Below are 20531 nucleotides of genomic sequence, written 5' to 3'. Positions count from 1 at the left end.
TGAAGTCCCGGTGACGACACTATGTGCATTTCAGAATTTCTGCTAGCTGTAGTCTGGCTTCATGGAATAAAGGCCCACATTCTAGTTTCAGCTGGGATAGAGTTAACTTTCTTCCGAGTAGCTGGTACAGTGTTATGTCTTGGGTTCAGTATGAGAAGAATGTTGATAACACACTGATATTTTCAGCTGTTGCTAAGTAGTGTTTAGACTAAGGCAAGTATTTTTCAGCTTCTCATGCCCAGCCAGCAAGAAGGCTGGAGGGGCACAATAAGCTGGGAGGGGACACAGCCAGGGCACCTGAACCAAAGTGGCAACAAGGTATTCCATACCATGTGACATCACATCTAGTATATAAACTGGGAGGAGTTGGCCTAGGCGGGGATTGCTGCTCGGGAACTAACTGGGCATCGATTCAGAGTGGTGAGCGATTGCATTGTGCATCATTTGTATATTCCAATCCTTTTATTATTATTATTGTTATTTTATTATTGTTATTATTATCATTATTAGTTTCTTCCTTTCTGTTCTATTAAACTGTTCTTATCTCAACCCATGAGTTTTACCTTTTTTTTCCTGATGCCCTCCCCCATCCCACTGGGTGGGGGGGAAGTGAGTGAGCGGCTGCGTGGTGCTTAGTTGTTGGGTGGGGTTAAACCACGACATTCCATTTTGGCACCCAACGTGGGGCACGAAGGGTTGAGAAAAGACAAACCTGACCAGGGCATGTTAAAACGAATTTGTTACAAGCATTCATTACACTAGTTTAATAGTCGCTAGTCATAATGTAGGTTTATGAGCTCTTAGAGTTGTGGCACTCATTTTTAAAGTTCTGTTATGTATCACCTCACTTGCTGTATGTAGTCCCTGTGCTGCTGCTTATCATCCGTGGGAGGTGGATTAAGGCTTTCGCTTTGATGTACTGTGTAATATTGGCTTATGGTATGATAAAATTATCGGTCGTGGGACTAATCCAGTATTTGCACTCAGCATTGTCGTCACCTCTATACTTCAGGAGGCATCTGTGGGAAACTATTAATAATTACACCCTTTACCTCTCCTCCTCGGAGAGCCAATCTATGGGCGAGACACCTTTCTTCCCCTTTCCCTTCTCCTCCAGTCTAATTACAGTAGCGTTTGAGAATTTGGAAAAATTTGAATACCCTTGGGATGTTGAAACCAGCGTGGTCCTCTTGCTAGGAACTAGCATGTTCCTGAATGTGGTTCAGGTCTTGTTTAAGGTTAAACAACTATTTAAGAAAATCACCCAGACATCTGCCCCGAGGCTGGATAATTATGAGTGGCAAGCTGTGTGGGGTAGAATGGGCAAGTACCTAGGACAGCGGGCACCTCCAATGTTTTGGAAATTCACCCCTGAACAAGTGCACGATCCGGAAGAACTAATAAAATATTTGGAAAAAGCATGCTGTCACCCTGGCAACTCCAGAGAGACACAAATCATTGCAACGTGCTGGGGCCTGGCCCATGCCTATCGAGCCCTGTCCAACACCACTCAGTACCCTCAAGGGGAAGAGAAGGTCTCTGGATCTAACAACAAGGCGACAGGCACTACAGCCCCTCCAACCCTGGCGACAGGCACTACAGCTGAACCAGAGAACCAACCCGTACCGCTATCAGTTGCCCCCATACAGAAGAAGAAACATACAAAAAAATCAGTTTGCTTAGCGAAGGAGGAAGATGAACCAGGGTCATCACGAGAACAGGAGGAAGAGGCAGAACCAGAGGTAATCACCCGATCCCTATCCCTGAGTGAACTGTGGGACATGCAAAAAGATTTCAGCCGTCATCCAGGTGAGCACATTATCACCTGGCTGCTCCAATGCTGGGACAATGGGGCTAGTAGCCTGGAATTAGAAGGCAGGGAAGCCAAGCAGCTGGGATCGCTTGCCAGGGAAGGTGGCATTGTCAAGGCAATTGGAAAAGGGACACAAGCCCTTAGCCTCTGGAGGCGACTCCTGTCAAGCGTGAAGGAAAGGTACCCCTTCAAGGACGATGTTATATGTCAACCAGGCAAGTAGACCACCATGGAGAGAGGTATCCAATATCTGAGGGAATTAGCCATGCTAGAGACAATGTATTATGACCCAAACAACCCACAATTGCCCAAAGATCCAGACGAAGTCCAATGCACACGACCCATGTGGCGGAAGTTTGTACGGAGCGCACCATCATCCTATCCCAGCCCACTGGCAATAATGACCTGGAAAGACGAAGAGGCACCAACGGTGGATGAAATGGCTCACCACCTCCAGCAATACAAAGAAAATCTCGCTTCCTCCCTACAAGCCTGCATTTCAGCTGTGGAGAGGCTGTCCCGGGATTTCCAGCAATTCAAAGAGGATATGTCCTACTCCCCACCTGTACGGACCAATGTCTCAGCTATTAGGGGTGAGCGTTCCTCTGCCCAAGAGAAAGAATATAGAAGGTACACACCACGAGGTGCCCTGTGGTTTTACCTATGTGACCACGGAGAAGACATGAGGAAATGGGATGGAAAACCTACCTCGGTCCTAGATGCACGGGTACGTAAGCTGCGAGGAAAAACCACCACAAAAGGGGATTCTACCAGGAAAAATGCTGTTCCAGTTTCCAAACAGAGTAGAAGGGCTGATCTTACTTCTGATCCTCTTGAAGGGACTTCTGAGCCAATTTTATGAGAAGTGGGTAATGGATACTCTGACCAGAATTAGAGGGGCCCTGCCTCCAGCCAGGTGGAGGAAAGGGATAACCGGGTCTATTGGACTGTGTGGATCCGATAGCCTGGCACATTAGACCCACAGGAGTATAAGACTCTAGTAGACACCGGCGCACAGTGTACTCTAATGCCATCAAGTTATAAAGGGGCAGAACCCATCTGTATTTCTGGTGTGACAGGGGGATCCCAACAGTTAACTGTATTGGAGGCTGAAGTAAGCCTAACTGAGAATGAGTGGCACAAAAACACCGTTGTGACTGGTCCAGAGGCTCCATGCATCCTTGGCATAGACTACCTCAGGAGAGGGTATTTTAAGGACCCAAAGCGGTATCGGTGGGCTTTTGGTATAGCTGCCTTGGAGACGGAGGGAATTGAACAGCTGTCTACCCTGCCTGGTCTCTCTCAGGACCCTTCGGTTGTGGGGTTGCTGGGGTTGAAGAAAGAGTGCCAATTGCTACCACAACGGTGCACCGGCGGCAATATCGCACCGAGACTCCCTGACTCCCATCCACAAGTTGATTTGTCGCCTGGAGAGCCAAGGACTGATCAGCAAAACTCGCTCACCCTTTAATAGTCCCATATGGCCAGTGCGAAAGTCTAATGGGGAGTGGAGACTAACAGCTGACTATCGTGGCAAAACTCATTCTTCAAGCTTTATGCACTGGGGAAGATTTGAAAAAGTTTCCCAAAAGTAGATACTCCTTTTAATGTACTACATGGCATGGCACTAACCCACCAGACCTTTGGGAAAACATGACTGATACATTTTTATTATCTTGCTTTGAAAAATTATGTCTTTATTAATTTTATAACAATTATACCACAATAATAGCCTTACAACCTCAACTGCTTTAGGTGACTTATCAAAAGGAAGACAACCAGCTTCTTTCTGATTAAAACTTTTTTTTTTTAAACTACAACCATACTGAAATTATGGTCTGCTGTTTTGCCTTTAAGCTTTATTTTTTAATAAAGTATCCCAATAAGTTACCAGTAGAGATCCCAAATTGTTTTAGGTTTTCTTTTAAGCAGAAGTTTTCCTTCTTTCCTTCAAGCCCATTTGGAGGTAGGATTGTCACTGAGGTGAATTCCAGTTAAAACAGATGATGAATTCATCTTACTACTACAATTGAAGCTCACTGCAGACACCATCTCTAGTGTAAAAAGGGGTAAATACCAAAGCAAACCAAGAGAGATATTACCTTGTCTGTCACACACTGCTGTAGCACCTGATGTAGAGACATACAAAACTGTCTTTATAATTATTTTTTCCCTTGTTATAAAGCATAACTTCTAAATATTACTGTATTGGGTCTGGCTAAGATGGAGTTAATACTCCCCATAGCAGCCCTCATAGCGCTGTGCTCTGCATCAGTAGCTAGAAAGGTGTTGATAACACACCAGTGTTTTGGCTACTGCTGAGCACTGCTGGCACAGCATCAAGGCTGTCCCTCCAACATTTTTGCCCCCCCCTCAACGGCAGGCTGAGGCAGGGCAAGATCTTGGGAGGGGACATAACCAGGACAGCTGACCTAAACTAACCAAACAGATATTCCATACCATATGACATCAGCTCAGCTATAAAAGCTAAGTAAAGGGAGACGGAAGGGGGGCATTTTTGTCTTCCGGAGCAACCACTACGCGTACTGAAGCCCTGCTTCCCAGGAAGTGGCTAGACATCGCCTGCTGATGGGAAGTAGAGAATAACATCGTTTGTTTTTCTTTGCTTTCGCGCGTGACCTTTGCTTTCACTTTATTAAACTGTCCTTATCTTGACCCATGAGCTTTTTGTTATATTTTCTCCCCCCTGTCCAGCTGAGAAGGGGGAGTGATAGAGCGGCTTTGGTGGGCACCTGGCATCCAGCCAGGGTCAACCCACCACAATTACTACTATAAATACTTCGCTGACAAGAAGAGGCATTAAGTGGTTATTACTCTAGAGTAGATTAACATTCCCACAAGCTACTCAGAAACGTAAAGCTGTGCTGTTAGAATAAATAAAAATGAGGTCAAAACAAGATGCTGTACCACCTTCATATTCGAGCTAGTTCAAGCATTTTCACACTCATCTACAGTCATAACCATATCAGATGTCCATCCTCGCTTTCAATTTCATATCCCAGTATTCATAAACTCATATCTAAAATTTTCTTGTTATCTGTCCTCTAGAAAAATCAAATACTTGGTCATAACTTAGGGCTCTTCAGATGTTTCATCTACTCTTTAGTGAGGAGATCTGCCTTTTCATCCTCAAACACAGCACAGAACTTCTGTATCTTTTTCACAATCCTTCCTGCACACTGGCCCCTATTTCCATCTTCCAACCCTATCAGGCCTTCTGTATCATCTTTAGCAGCCTCTGTTCACCTCCTTTCTCCCCTGTATTAAGGACAATTTCTTTTCCTATACAGACTTAATTCTCTTGAACCTCAGTTCCATAGGTTTAAAAGCATCCTCTCTTATGATCTTCCACCACAGACTGGGATGAGCAGAGCCTTGCCTTTTTGAATGGATACCAGGTACAATCAAACACCCCATATTTCATCAAAGGAAGAGGAACACTGAAGAACAGCATGTGCTGTACTACCTGATACAGAGCTGTTCTGCCCTTCACTTCCAGGTCCACAGACAGTTTTTGACCTGGAGAAGTTTCCCCTCCCCAGTTATAGATCAGATAAGTGCACTAAGACAAGCCACAGTTTCTATGTCACTGCCCCCAGAAACACAAGCAGTACCATTTTAAGAGTACTGCACGTTTTTTAAAATCTCTGTAATTGTTTCAGTATACTAACAGTGCAAAAAAACCCTGTTTCCCAGATTTTCCACAATTCTGTAGGTAATATTATAAAAAAGACACATGATCATTTACTGCCTAATTGAAAATCTTTTTCCCCAACACTTAACTAACCTTGGATGGATTGAATGGCATCCCTAAATATGAAGAGCCTCTGAATCCACAGCGATTTAAATTTGAGCCTGGAAAAGGAAGAAAAATAAAGAGTCAACTAATTTGCTTTGCTGAAACATTCATTATAAACCATAATTCTCCAGTCAAGATCAAAACCTGTTAGTTCAACACCATTCGCAGTATTACCAGTATTTGTATGTGTCCTTTCAGTATATTCCCAACCTCAGCTTGTTACCATTATGAAAAGGAAAAAAAATTAAAATTAAAAAAAAAAAACAACCAAAGAAAACCACAAGCAAACTGGGTCCTGGTGTAATGACAAAGTAAGCCATTTTTTATTTGGTGGAAATACATTGTTCATACCAGCATACAATTGTCTTCCATGCTCTCAAAAATCTTTAAAAAATGACTCCCCTGGAAAAGTGCTCAGAGTTACCAGATTTTTTTTCTCCTCTCTAGATTCCTGCCTGGTAATACTATCTGTTCCTAAAAAGAATTGTTTTAAAATACTTTGCAACATGTACAAGGACAAACAATTTACAGTTTTAAGCTAGTAGTGATTTAACTTGATACAGTCAGAATGAAATACTTAAAACGATGTGAAAGACAAATTTTTAATGGAGCTATTCCTCTGCCACCTAAAATTCAGGCACAAAAACATTTTACCAATCAAACATTTCTTTCAGTGATTCAGATGTGACTTGTTTTAAATGTGTCATGGTATCTGAGCATGTAGCACAGAGAAGTGTGTACCGCATACTGTCTAGAGCTAAGTACAGGTTTCCAGGGCTCAAATCTGTTTCTGCACTGCAACAACTCAACTGCTTCACTCCTCAACATCCAAAGCTAAAAGCCTAATGAGTACTCTAAATCATCAGCACTAGGGTGTTCTTAAATTCTCTTCCCCTCCCCCCAACTTCAGACTCAAACCTAAATTAGGGAAAATTGCACCAGACTAAGTGAAGAAAAATAGTTATAATGTTGAAAGCCCTAAAAAAGATCATTAAGCAATGTGGTACATAAACTGTAGTGTAATTTATCAACACATTAACTTCTAACTTAAAATACATTCTGCATATATGCAACTTCTAAATTTGAATTACTTCGACTGATACAAGTTTCTATGCAATTACAGTGTGCAATTTCTCTATCAGACAAGTCTTTGAAACTAACTTCCATGGAGTGAACTATCATTCAACAGAATGTCGTGGTTTAACCCCAGCCAGCAACTAAGCACCACACAGCCACTCACTCACTTCCCCCTCACCCAGGGGGATTGGGGAGAGAATCGGAAAAAAAGGTAAAACTCGTGGGTTGAGATAAGAACAGTTTAATAGAACAGAAAGGAAGAAACTAATAATGATAATGATAACACTAATAAAATTACAGCAGTAATAATAAAAGGATTGGAATATGCAAGTGATGCACAGTGCAATTGCTCCCCACCTGCCGATTGACGCCCAGTTAGTCCCCGAGCGGCGATCCCCCTGCCCCCACTCCCCCCAGTTTATATACTAGATGTGACATCACATGGTATGGAATACCCCATCGGCCACTTTGGGTCAGCTGCCCTGGCTATGTCCCCTCCCAACTTCTTGTGCCCCTCCAGCCTTCTTGCTGGCTGGGCATGAGAAGCTGAAAAATCCTTGACTTTAGACTAAACATTACTTGGCAACAACTGAAAACATCAGTTATCAACATTCTTCGCATACTGAACTCAAAACATAGCACTGTACCAGCTACTAGGAAGACAATTAACTCTATCCCAGCTGAAACCAGGACACAGAAGAAAACACCTGCAATTCTCCACTTCCTCCACCATATACCTTTCAAACAAAAGGGTTTTTTTAATGACAAGTGTAACGAAGTCAGTTTGTCATGCATTAAAAACTGCTATCTTCTAGTCATACCAACAAAGTGAAAAAGGCTCAAAGAAGGGGACCTCAGCTGAATTCGTACCAGCATAAACAGTCTCAGCTATAGTGGTGACTCACCACAGGGCAGTTTTCCCCAGCACGTGTTGGAGCAGCTGTCCCTGCTAGGGTAGAGGCTTCAATGCAGGTGGAGCTTCAGATGGCAGATGAAGCCCTCCAAGCCCTAGGCTGCAAAACTGAAGACGAGCCAGATGTGCCTTCAAGCAAAGGATCTGGGCCACCTGACCCCAAACCATGCGAGACCACCAAGAAGAAGCAGCAAGTCATCCCCGCTGAGGGGGACAGAGGAATCCATCTGTCAAGCCAACCTGTCATCTAGAGAAGTTTGCTGCCTGCTGGGGACCCGGATCCAGGATGTTGTAGAGGGAATGCCAAAGCTCGTATGACCCTCTCATTACCACCCCCTGCTGTTCTTCCATGTGGGCACAAATGTTACAGCCAGGGGCAACCTGGAGAGTATCAAAAGCGACTACAGAGCTCTGGGGGCGGTAGTAAGGGGCATGGGGGCCCAGGTGGTGTTCTCCTCTATCCTGCTGGTGAGGGGAAAGGGTGTGAGGAGCAGGGCACTGATAATGAAGGTAAATAGTTGGCTGCGGAGCTGGTATTGGCAACAGGGGTTTGGGTTTGTCCTGGTTTCAGCTGGGATAGAGTTAATTGTCTTCCTAGTAGCTGGTATAGTGCTATGTTTTGAGTTCAATATGAGAAGAATGTTGATAACACTGATGTTTTCAGTTGTTGCCAAGTAATGTTTAGACTAAAGTCAAGGATTTTTCAGCTTCTCATGCCCAGCCAGCAAGAAGGCTGGAGGGGCACAAGAACTTGGGAGGGGACACAGCCAGGGCAGCTGACCCAAAGTGGCCAATGGAGTATTCCGTACCATGTGATGTCATGTCTAGCATATAAACTGGGGGGAGTGGGGGTAGGGGGATCACCGCTTGGGGACTAACTGGGCACTGGTTCAGAGTGGTGAGCAATTGCATTGTGCATCACTTGTATATTCCAAACCTTTTATTATTATTACTATTGTCATTTTATAAGTGTTATCATTATCATTATTAATTTCTTCTTTTCTGTTCTATTAAACCGTTTTTATCTCAACCCACGAGTTTTACTTCTTTTCCTGATTTTCTCCCCCATCCCACTGGGTGTGGGGGGAAGTGAGTGAGTGGCTGCATGGTGCTTAGTTGCTGGCTGGAGTTAAACCACGACATTCCATTTTGGCGCCCAACGTGGGGCACGAAGGGTTGAGATAGTGACAAAACTGACCAGAGCTTGTGAAAATGAATTTGTTACAAGCATTCATTACATTGGTCTAATAGTCGCTGGTCACTATGTCGATTTATGACCTCTTAGAGTTGTTGCTCTCGTTTTTAAAGTTCTGTTATGTATCACCTCACTTGCTGTATGTAGTCCCTGTGCTGCTGCTTATCATGCGTGGGAGGTGGATTAAGGCTTTCGCTTTGATGTACTGTGTAATACTGGCTTATGGTTGTGGCAGTATACTCCCCCCACCCCCCCGCCCAGCAGGAAACGAAACTTCTCCAGGCAGGGGGAAGAGGAAAAAAACCCTAAACCCAAGAGGCCGCAGGTTGAAAGTTGAACAGACCAATCGAGACATGCCAGGTACACTGAGGTGACCTTCTTGGCAAATAGGGATTAAATGACCACAGATCAGATTCGACAGGGGTATAAACGGGGTCCCGCCGGAGGACATGTTGGAATCAGTCCTCCTTGGAGCAGTGGGTCTGCAGTCAGGGACTCCCCCTTGGGTCGGGGCACTGCCCAAGGTAACTCCTCCAGGGAGAGAGCCCTCAGCTTTTAGGTGAGTGATATGCGCATTTTGAGTCATCGCTTTTAAATCTTAAGGATTCTTAAGTCGGCTGTGTAGTACTAATTCCCCTTACATCATTGAGCCTGTGGTTTATAAAATGTTATCGGAGTTCTAACTAACTTTTTACTGAAGAATAAATCTGATTTCTAACGCCTGTTGGATTTGATTGTGCATGCATCCGTAACATTTTAAATTGCCATAGTTGGCAGGATGGTGTTAATAGAGGAATTATTACGGAAGCACGGCTGCAGCCCTTCTCCCCCAGGTCTGGAATGGGCGAAGGAGAAGTGGTCCAATTCAGCAGCGGTCGTGGAGAGAATTAAACCTATGCCACAGAAGTAGTCGAGATGGCAAAGGCCAAAGCAGTTTGTGTGCCCTCCTAGGCACCTACTTGATTCAAGCAAAAAACCAAAAGAGGGATTCTGCTAAAAGGCATGGGGAAATAGATTGTCCGAAGGTGGAATTGGAAGAAAGGGACGTGGGACCCCTTATTAAAACAGAAAGGCACAGGGGTCCACACGGTGGGAGCCCCCGAACCACTATTCGCACAACCCCTTGGTCGGGACCCGAACTCAGCGAGTTACAAGCTAAGTTTTCATGCAAGCCGGGCGAAACCGAATCTAAGTATTTGTGGAGAGTTTCTTTAATGGCTGGGGATTGGATACTGTTGAGTGATGATGAAGCAAGAGGTTACTGGGGACCGGGAGTGTTCCTGAGTGACGGACCGGTGGGTGATCAGTCGATAACGGCCCGAGTAGCTTACTGGGCTGGGGGTGTGGACCCCAGGGAGAGAGGAGAACCTATTACTATCCGGGTAAAGGGACTGTCGGAGTTAACGGAGGGAGTGCAAAAAGCCGCCTGTGTTCAGGCCATGTATGATAGAGGGCAGCAAGGGATACCGATGACTGCCCCGGTGGATCTCCGCCACCTCAGACCCCTTATTAGAGGTCTGCCGGACGCTTTAAAGATACACGTCCAGTCCGTCAGAGAAAGAATCCAGGGGGCCATTGAACGCAATCAGCAGAACCCCCAGAGGCCGCCCGCGCACGTGATGACCTGGGCGGAAGTACAGCACAGCATAGTAGTTCACGGGCGCGAGATGGGATGGGCGGAGCCGAGCGGTGGCACGGAGGGCAGCAGGAAGGTCCGCCCAGCCGGTTGTAAACCCCGCCCCGAGCGGTCTCGATCTCGCGGGCGGTCGGGTCGGAACTACGATCCCGGAAGGGACGCTCTCTGGCGGAAGGCACCGGCACTGGGGGCAGCCCGAGCCGTGCTGCACGGGCAGTCCACTGACGACATCCGGGAGTGGAATTGCTGGAGGGGAAAGCTAGAGACCAAAGGGAAGCGCCGGCAACCCCGCCCCCTCGGGAAGAGAAACGGGACCCTTTCGCGGCACTGCGAGAGGAACTGGAAGGGCTAATAAACTAGGAGCTGCGGTTTGGGGTTCAGGCCGCCCAGTCCGCATGGTGAATACCTGCCAATGGTCTGCTGATAAAGAGCCTTATATACGCATTCCTGTGGGTCCAAGACGGATAAGTTTAGAATTCTTAATCGATACAGGAGCCCAAATTAGTGTTTTAAGCGAACGACAAGCTAGTGAGCTGGGAATGAAACCATCGAGAAAGGCTATAAACATTATAGGAGTAACAGGGGCGACAGAAAAATGCCCCATAGCTCGAACCCAACTTTGGCTACCGGGGGAAAAAAGAATGACAGCTGTGGAGGTGGCTTTAAGCCCCTATGAGGGAAATATACTGGGATTTGATGTGCTGGCGGGCAAACAATGGTACCTACCCAATGGCAGGGTGTGGAGCTTCGGAGGCAGGGAGGCAGAGGCTATTCATGTGAGAACATTGCAGGTTGCTCCTGCACTACTGCAATCTAAAGTAACCTGTGTCCCTCAATACCCACTTCCAGCCGCGGCCAAATGGGGCATTTCGGAAGTAATTAATGATCTGGAGAAAAGAGAGATCATAAGTCGCACACATTCCCCTTATAATTCTTCTGTTTGGCCAGTCCGCAAATCAGATGGAAGGTGGCAACTAAGAATTGATTACAGGAGATTGAACGGTAATACCCCACCATTAACCGCTGCTGTTCCAAGTATTACCTCAGTAATAACAGCAATACAGGCTGTGGCCCACCCATGGATGGCTGCTTTAGATGTCAAGGATATGTTTTTTATGGTTCCCCTAAGGGAAGAGGACAAACCCCAGTTCGCCTTCACTTGGGAAGGGACACAATGCACTTTTAATCGACTTCCCCAGGGATATAAGCACTCCCCCACTATTGCCCACAATGCTTTAGCCAAGCTCCTTGATGCTGTGGAAGTAGCACTCCCCCATTATTGCCCACAATGCTTTAGCCAAGCTCCTTGATGCTGTGGAAGTACCATCAGGCGTTCACATATATCAATATATAGATGATATCCTCGTCGGTGGGGATAACAAGGAACAGGTAGGGCAAGTGGCTGAGGCCATCTGGAATCTGTCAGTCAAGAATGGGCTAGACGTTCCATCTTCTAAATGTCAAGGTCCTGGACAAGAAGTCAAATTCCTGGGGGCATGGTGGATAGCTGGAGCAGTTGCGGTACCTGACGACACTCTATCAGCTATTGAAAAGGGACAGACTCCAGGCAATAAAACGGAGTTACAACAGCTGTTAGGTACTTTGGGCTACTGGAGAAAACATATACCAGGGTTTTCAGTGATTGCCCACCCTCTCTATGACTTGCCCCGAAAGAATAGGAAATGGGATTGGACTTTGCAACATACGGAAGCCCTTAACACTCTGAAGGATGAGCTTAAGGCTTATCAGAGACTAGGCCCATTGCACCAGCGAGATCCATTAAGGGTGGAATGGGGATTCACTGAACATGCCTCATACTGTGGCGTGTTTCAAAAGGGGCCACAGGGACCAGCTAGACCGTTATTATTCTCTTCCACTGCATTTAAAGAGACTGAGCAACGATATTCAGATTGGGAGAAGGGGGTCCTTTCCCTCACTAGAGCAGTTAAGGAGGCTGAAAAGCTGCGTACCTCACAGGATGTTATAGTACAGGGTCCTTTCCCTCTCTTAAATTCAATCCTCAATGGGTCACCTCCTCCCGAGGGAGTAGCCCAAAAGGCCATAGTTAGGAAATGGTATGCATACCTAGAAGGGATAAGCCAATTGCTCCCACTAAAGGAGGGTCCGACTAAGGTTTTCAAACTACAGCAACCTGTGAACCCCGATCCGACCTTGTTGGGTCGACCTTATAAACCTTCTCTGATTGAGGAGGCACCCAAATTTGTGGCAGGCTCAGATGTGCAGGGAGTGTGGCTCACTGATGCATCTGCCCGTCGAGTGGGATCAAAATGGCAATATAAAGCAGTTGCACTGGAAATTGGTATTGGGAAACCTTAGATATGAGCGGAAAGACTCACCACATCGGTGACCGGTGGATAATCCCAGACTTTTAACCCTGTGACCCGGTTTTAAGACCAAGGCCTAGTTTGTGCTTTCTTACAGGACAATGAAGAAACGAGCTATTCCAGTGCTTCTACTGGCAGTGATGATGGTGGCAGGCATGGATGGTGAAAATCTGGATGATAATATCGTGAGCCCTTGAGCTCACATGGGAGCAATGTACGAATTATAGTTGGAGTTTCAGATTGTATGGGGGAGGAGGTTATACTCATGTTATTTATAGTTGGTCACCAGATGCAACTATACCCTCCAACTAGCCCATGAGATCACCGAGTGCAGTTGGAATGGTACCACATCATGCCCTGCAATTCCATAGGTGTGTGTGGTGGGTTGACCCTGGCTGGATGCCAGGTGCCCACCAAAGCCATTCTATCACTCCCCCTCCTCAGCTGGACAGGGGAGAGAAAATATAACAAAGGGCTTGTGGGTCAAGATAAGGACAGGGAGAGATCACCCAACCAATTACCATCATGGGCAAAATAGACTCAGCTTGGGGAAAATTAACTCAATTTATTACCAATCAACCAGAGGAGGGTAATGAGAAATAAAACCAAATCTCAGAACACCTTCCCTCCACCCCTCCCTTCTTCCAAGGCACAACTTCACTCCCGGATTCTCTACCAACCCCCCCAGTGGCGCAGGGGGACGGGGAATGGGGTTTATGGTCAGTTCATCACACGTTATTTCTGCCGCTTCATCCTCCTCAGGGGGAGGACTCCTCACACTCTTCCCCTGCTCCAGCATGGGGTCCCACCCACGGGAGACAGTCCCCCACGAACTTCTCCAACGTGGGTCCTTCCCACGGGCTGCAGTTCTTCACGAACTGCTCCAGCATGGGTCCCTTCCACAGCATGCTGTCCTTCAGGAGCACACTGCTCCAGCGTGGGTCCCCCACGGGGTCACAAGTCCTGCCAGAAAACCTGCTCTGTGGGCTCCTCTCTCCACAGATCCGCAGGTCCTGCCAGGAGCCTGCTCCAGCGCGGGGTTCCCACGGGGTCAGAGACTCCTTTGGGCACCCACCTGCTCCGGCATGGGGTCCTCCATGGGCTGCAGGTGGATATCTGCTCCACCGTGGACCTCCATGGGCTGCAGGGGGACAGCCTGCCTCACCATGGTCTTCACCACGGGCTGCAGGGGAATCTCTCCTCCGGCGCCTGGAGCATCTCCTCCCCCTCCTTCTTCACTGACCTTGGTGTCTGCAGGGCTGTTTCTCTTACATGTTCTCACTCCTCTCTCTGGCTGCCGTTTCTGTCTGTCCCAGCAACTTCTTATTCCTTCTTAAATATGTTATCACAGAGGCACTACCACTATCGCAAATTGGCTCGGCCTTTGCCAGCGGCGGGTCTGTCTTAGAGCCGGCTGGTATTGGCTCTCTCAGACACAGAGGAAGCTTCCAGCAGCTTCTCACTCAAGCCACCCCTGTAACCCCCCCCGCTACCAAAACCTTGCCACATAAAGCCAATACAGGGTGACTATGAATGGTACCCAAGAAAACACCGACAGAGCACTCCAGAACTGAGTTTACAACTATCAACCTTAGCCAACGTTACATCTGATAATTTGGGGATTCTTGAACACTCAGTTATAACACACCTGTAAAATGACTATCAATATTTGGGAAAGAGAAGGGTGCATGTGAAGTTTGAATCTATGGATGGACAACTGCTGTGTTCACTCCAAATGTGTCAATGTAGCTTCAAGATTAAATCAACAAAAGAAAATAGCAAGAGACCTAGAGGCAATTGCTTCTGCACCAGGGACTAACTGACTGGGGAAAAGGTTTTGATATGTTTGGATTTTCTTTCACGGGGTGGGCGACCAGCCTTCTCTAATCTTTAATAATGCTTGTAGTTATGATTACTGTAATCTGTATTGCAATAAGTTCTATCAAACACTTGGTAGTGCAGCCTGTACTAACGGTTAAGTATACTCCATTAAAACCTGTTCATGCGCTGGATATTCCTGTGTCCGATATTCCACTTTAATTCTAGACCAGAATGAAATGATGGCCCACAATGAGCGTCCAATTCACCAAACTGCGCTCCCTTTTAAATTTGGAGGCAAGAGGTGACTGTACCACCACTCCAAAGAAAACAGTCGAATCATGACTGTGGTCATGGGATGGATTGTGGCAGTACACTCCCCTCCCTGCCCCTACCCAACAGGAAACGAAACTTCTCCAGGCAGGGGGAAGAGGAAAAAAACCCTAAACCCTAGAGACCGCAGGTTGAAAGTTGAACAGACCAATCGAGACGTGCCAGGTACACTGAGGTGACCTTCTTGGCAAATAGGGATTAAATGACCACAGGTCAGATTTGACAGGGGTATAAACGGGGTCCCGCCGGAGGACATGTTGGAATCAGTCCTCCTCGGAGCAGCGGGTCTGCAGTCGGGGACTCCCCCTTGGGTCGTGGCACCACCAGAGGTAACTCCTCAAGAGAGAGCCCTCAGCTTTCAGGTGAGCGATATGCGCATTTTGAGACATCACTTTTAAGGATTCTTAAGTCGGCTGTGTAGTACTAATTCCCCTTACATCACTGAGCCTGTGGTTTATAAAATGTTATCGGTGTTCTAACTAACTTTTCGAATGAAGAATAAATCTGACTTTTAACGCCTGTTGGATTTGGTTGTGCGTGCATCCGTAACAATGGTATAATAAAATTATCGGTCGTGGGACTAATCCGGTATTTGCACTCAGCATTGTCGTCACCTCTATACTTCAGGAGGCATCTGTGGGAAACTATTAATAATTACACCCTTTACCTCTCCTCCTCGGAGAGCCAATCTATGGGCGAGACACCTTTCTTCCCCTTTCCCTTCTCCTCCAGTCTAATTACAGTAGCGTTTGAGAATTTGGAAAAATTTGAATACCCTTGGGATGTTGAAACCAGCGTGGTCCTCTTGCTAGGAACTAGCATGTTCCTGAATGTGGTTCAGGTCTTGTTTAAGGTTAAACAACTATTTAAGAAAATCACCCAGACATCTGCCCCGAGGCTGGATAATTATGAGTGGCAAGCTGTGTGGGGTAGAATGGGCAAGTACCTAGGACAGCGGGCACCTCCAATGTTTTGGAAATTCACCCCTGAACAAGTGCACGATCCGGAAGAACTAATAAAATATTTGGAAAAAGCATGCTGTCACCCTGGCAACTCCAGAGAGACACAAATCATTGCAACGTGCTGGGGCCTGGCCCATGCCTATCGAGCCCTGTTCAACACCACTCAGTACCCTCAAGGGGAAGAGAAGGTCTCTGGATCTAACAACAAGGCGACAGGCAGTACGGCCTCTCCAACCCCTGCAACAGGCACTGCACCTGAACCAGTATCAGTTGCCCCTATACACAAGAAGAAATACACAAAAAAATCAGTTCGCTTAGCGAAGGAGGAAGATGAACCAGGGTCATCACAAGAACAGGAGGAAGAGGCAGAACCAGAGGTAATCACCCGATCCCTATCCCTGAGTGAACTGTGGGACATGCAAAAAGATTTCAGCCGTCATCCAGGTGAGCACATTATCACCTGGCTGCTCCAATGCTGGGACAATGGGGCTAGTAGCCTGGAATTAGAAGGCAGGGAAGCCAAGCAGCTGGGATCGCTTGCCAGGGAAGGTGGCATTGTCAAGGCAATTGGAAAAGGGACACAAGCCCTTAGCCTCTGGAGGCGACTCCTGTCAAGCGTGAAGGAAAGGTACCCCTTCAAGGACGATGTTATATGTCAACCAGGCAAGTAGACCACCATGGAGAGAGGTATCCAATATCTGAGGGAATTAGCCATGCTAGAGACAATGTATTATGACCCAAACAACCCACAATTGCCCAAAGATCCAGACGAAGTCCAATGCACACGACCCATGTGGCGGAAGTTTGTACGGAGCGCACCATCATCCTATCCCAGCCCACTGGCAATAATGACCTGGAAAGACGAAGAGGCACCAACGGTGGATGAAATGGCTCACCACCTCCAGCAATACAAAGAAAATCTCGCTTCCTCCCTACAAGCCTGCATTTCAGCTGTGGAGAGGCTGTCCCGGGATTTCCAGCAATTCAAAGAGGATATGTCCTACTCCCCACCTGTACGGACCAATGTCTCAGCTATTAGGGGTGAGCGTTCCTCTGCCCAAGAGAAAGAATATAGAAGGTACACACCATGAGGTGCCCTGTGGTTTTTACCTATGTGACCACGGAGAAGACATGAGGAAATGGGATGGAAAACCTACCTCGGTCCTAGATGCACGGGTACGTAAGCTGCGAGGAAAAACCACCACAAAAGGGGATTCTACCAGGAAAAATGCTGTTCCAGTTTCCAAACAGAGTAGAAGGGCTGATCTTACTTCTGATCCTCTTGAAGGGACTTCTGAGCCAATTTTATGAGAAGTGGGTAATGGATACTCTGACCAGAATTAGAGGGGCCCTGCCTCCAGCCAGGTGGAGGAAAGGGATAACCGGGTCTATTGGACAGTGTGGATTCGATGGCCTGGCACATTAGACCCACAGGAGTACAAGGCTCTAGTAGACACTGGCACACAGTGTACTCTAATGCCATCAAGTTATAAAGGGGCAGAACCCATCTGTATTTCTGGTGTGACAGGGGGATCCCAACAGTTAACTGTATTGGAGGCTGAAGTAAGCCTAACTGAGAATGAGTGGCACAAAAACACCGTTGTGACTGGTCCAGAGGCTCCATGCATCCTTGGCATAGACTACCTCAGGAGAGGGTATTTTAAGGACCCAAAGCGGTATCGGTGGGCTTTTGGTATAGCTGCCTTGGAGACGGAGGGAATTGAACAGCTGTCTACCCTGCCTGGTCTCTCTCAGGACCCTTCGGTTGTGGGGTTGCTGGGGTTGAAGAAAGAGTGCCAATTGCTACCACAACGGTGCACCGGCGGCAATATCGCACCAACTGAGACTCCCTGACTCCCATCCACAAGTTGATTTGTCGCCTGGAGAGCCAAGGACTGATCAGCAAAACTCGCTCACCTTTTAATAGTCCCATATGGCCAGTGCGAAAGTCTAATGGGGAGTGGAGACTAACAGCTGACAATTGTGGCCTGAATGAAGTGACGCCACCGCTGAGTGCTGCTGTGCCGGATATGCTAGAACTTCAATACGAACTAGAGTCAAAGGCAGCCAAGTGGTATGCCACAATTGACATTGCTAATGTGTTTTTCTCAATCCCTCTGGCAGCAGAGTGTCATCCACAATTTGCCTTTACTTGGAGGGGTGTCCAGTAAACTTGGAATCGACTGCCTCAGGGGTGGAAACACAGCCCCACCATTTGCCATGGACTAATCCAGACTGCACTGGAAAAAGGTGAAGCTCTGGAACACCTGCAATATATTGATGACATCATCGTATGGGGCAACGCAGCAGAAGAAGTTTTTGAGAAAGGGAAGAAAATAATCCAAATCCTTCTGAAAGCCGGTTTTGCCATAAAAGAAAGTAAGGTCAAGGGACCTGCACAGGAGATCCAGTTTTTAGGAGTAAAATGGCAAGATGGACGTCGTCAGATCCCATGGACGTGATCAACAAAATAGCAGCTATGTCTCCACCGACTAATAAAAAGGAAACACAGGCCTTCTTAGGTGTCATGGGGTTTTTCGAGAATGCATATTCCCAATTACAGTCTGATTGTAAGTCCTCTCTACCAAGTTGCCCGGAAGAAGAACGATTTTAAATGGGGCCCTGAACAACGACAAGCCTTTGAACATATTAAATGAGAGATTGTTCATGCAGTAGCCCTTGGGCCAGTCCGGGCAGGACAAGATGTTAAAAATGTGCTCTACACCGCAGCCGGGGAACATGGCTCTACCTGGAGCCTCTGGCAAAAAGCACTGCGGGAGACCCGAGGCCAATCCCTGGGGTTTTGGAATCAGGGATATCGAGGATCCGAGTCTTGCTGTATTCCAACTGAAAAAGAGATATTGGCAGCATATGAAGGAGTTTGAGCTGCCTCAGAAGTGGTTGGTACTGAAACACAGCTCCTCTTAGCACCCCGACTGCCAGTGCTGGGCTGGATGTTCAAAGGGAAAGTCTCCTCTACACATCACGCGACTGATGCCACGTGGAGTAAGTGGGCCGCACTGATCACACAACGGGCTCGCATAGGAAACCCCAGTCGCCCAGGAATTTTGGAAGTGATCACAGTCTGGCCAGAAGGCAAAGATTTTGGAATGTCGCCAGAGGAGGAGGTGACACAGGCTGAAGAGGCCCCGCTGTATAATAAACTGCCAGAAAATGAGAGGCAATATGTCCTGTTCACTGATGGGTCCTGTCGCATTGTGGGAAAGCATCGGAGGTGGAAAGCTGCTGAATGGAGTCCTACAGGACAAGTCGCAGAAACTGCTGAAGGAGAAGGTGAATCAAGTCAGTTTGCAGAGGTGAAAGCCATCCAGCTAGCGTTAGACATTGCTGAAAGAGAGAAGTGGCCAGTGCTCTATCTCTATACTGACTCATGGATGGTGGCAAATGCCCTGTGGGGGTGGCTACAGCAACGGAAGCAGAGCAACTGGCAGCGCAGAGGTAAACCCATCTGGGCTGCCGCACTGTGGCAAGATATTGCTGTTCGGATAGAGAAGCTAGTGGTAAAAGTACACCACGTACACCAAGAGTCAGGCCACTGAAGAACATCAAAACAATCAGCAGGTGGATCAGGCAGGTGGATCAGGCTGCCAAGATTGAAGTGGCTCAGCTGCATCTGGAATGGCAACATAAGGGTGAATTATTTATAGCATGGTGGGCCCAAGACACCTCAGGCCATCAGGGAAGAGATGCAACATATAGATGGGCTCACGATCAAGGGGTGGACTTGACCATGGACACTATTGCACAAGTTATCCATGAATGTGAAATGTGCTGCAATAAAGCAAGCCAAGCAGTGTGGCAGTACACTTCCCCCACCCCCCCCATCCTGCCAGCAGGAAACAAAACTCCAGGAAGGGAGAAGGGGAAGGAAACCCTGGAGGCACCAGATTGAAATTTGAACTGGCCAATCGAGACGCGCCAGGTACACCAAGGTGACCCTTCTGGCCAATAGGGATGAAATGACCACAGGTCAGATTCGACAGGGGTATAAACGGGGTCCTGCCAGAAGACATGTTGGCAGTCTCCTCGGAGCAGCGGGTCTGCAGTCAGGGACTCCCCCTTGGGTCGGGGCACCGCCCGAGGTAACTCCTCGAGGGAGAGAGCCCTCAGCTTTTAGGTGAGTGATATGCATGTTTTGAGACACCACTTTAAATCTTGGGGATTCTTAAGTCGGCCATGTAGTATTAATTCTCTTTACATCATTGAGCCTGTGGTTTCATAAAATGTTACCAGACTTCTAACTAACTTTTGCTGAAGAATAAATCTGAGTCTTAACACCTGTTGGATTTGGTTAGTCGTGCATCCGTAACAAGCGGTTAAAGCCCCTGTGGTATGGAGGGTGATGGCTGAAATGTAAATATGGGGAGGCCTGGCAGATTGACTATATCACACTCCCACAAACTCACCAAGGCAAGTGCCATGTGCTTACAATGGTGGAAACAACCACCAGGTGGCTGCAAACATATCCTGTGCCCCATGCCACTGCCCAGAACACTATCCTGGGCATTGAAAAGCAGGTCTTGTGGTGACATGGCACCCCAGAAAGAACTGAGTCAGACAACAGGACTCATTTCCGAAACAACCTCATAGACACCTGG

At 47.3% G+C, this 20531-nt stretch overlaps 1 protein-coding gene across 1 annotated transcript in view; it reads right to left on the bottom strand.

Annotated features, from left to right (window-relative positions):
- LOC128136230 (geranylgeranyl transferase type-1 subunit beta-like) overlaps positions 1-20531 on the bottom strand; it is an 81210-nt gene that overhangs the window by 35312 nt on the left and 25367 nt on the right. The window contains 1 exon segment of the mRNA XM_052775463.1: positions 5622-5689. Within this exon segment, the coding sequence (XP_052631423.1) occupies positions 5622-5689 (68 nt within the window).

This window comes from Harpia harpyja, chromosome W, assembly GCF_026419915.1.
Source record: "Harpia harpyja isolate bHarHar1 chromosome W, bHarHar1 primary haplotype, whole genome shotgun sequence".
Taxonomy (NCBI): domain Eukaryota; kingdom Metazoa; phylum Chordata; class Aves; order Accipitriformes; family Accipitridae; genus Harpia; species Harpia harpyja.
The sequence above is the reverse complement of the archived record's forward strand: the minus strand, read 5'-3'. Positions and strand labels throughout refer to the sequence as shown.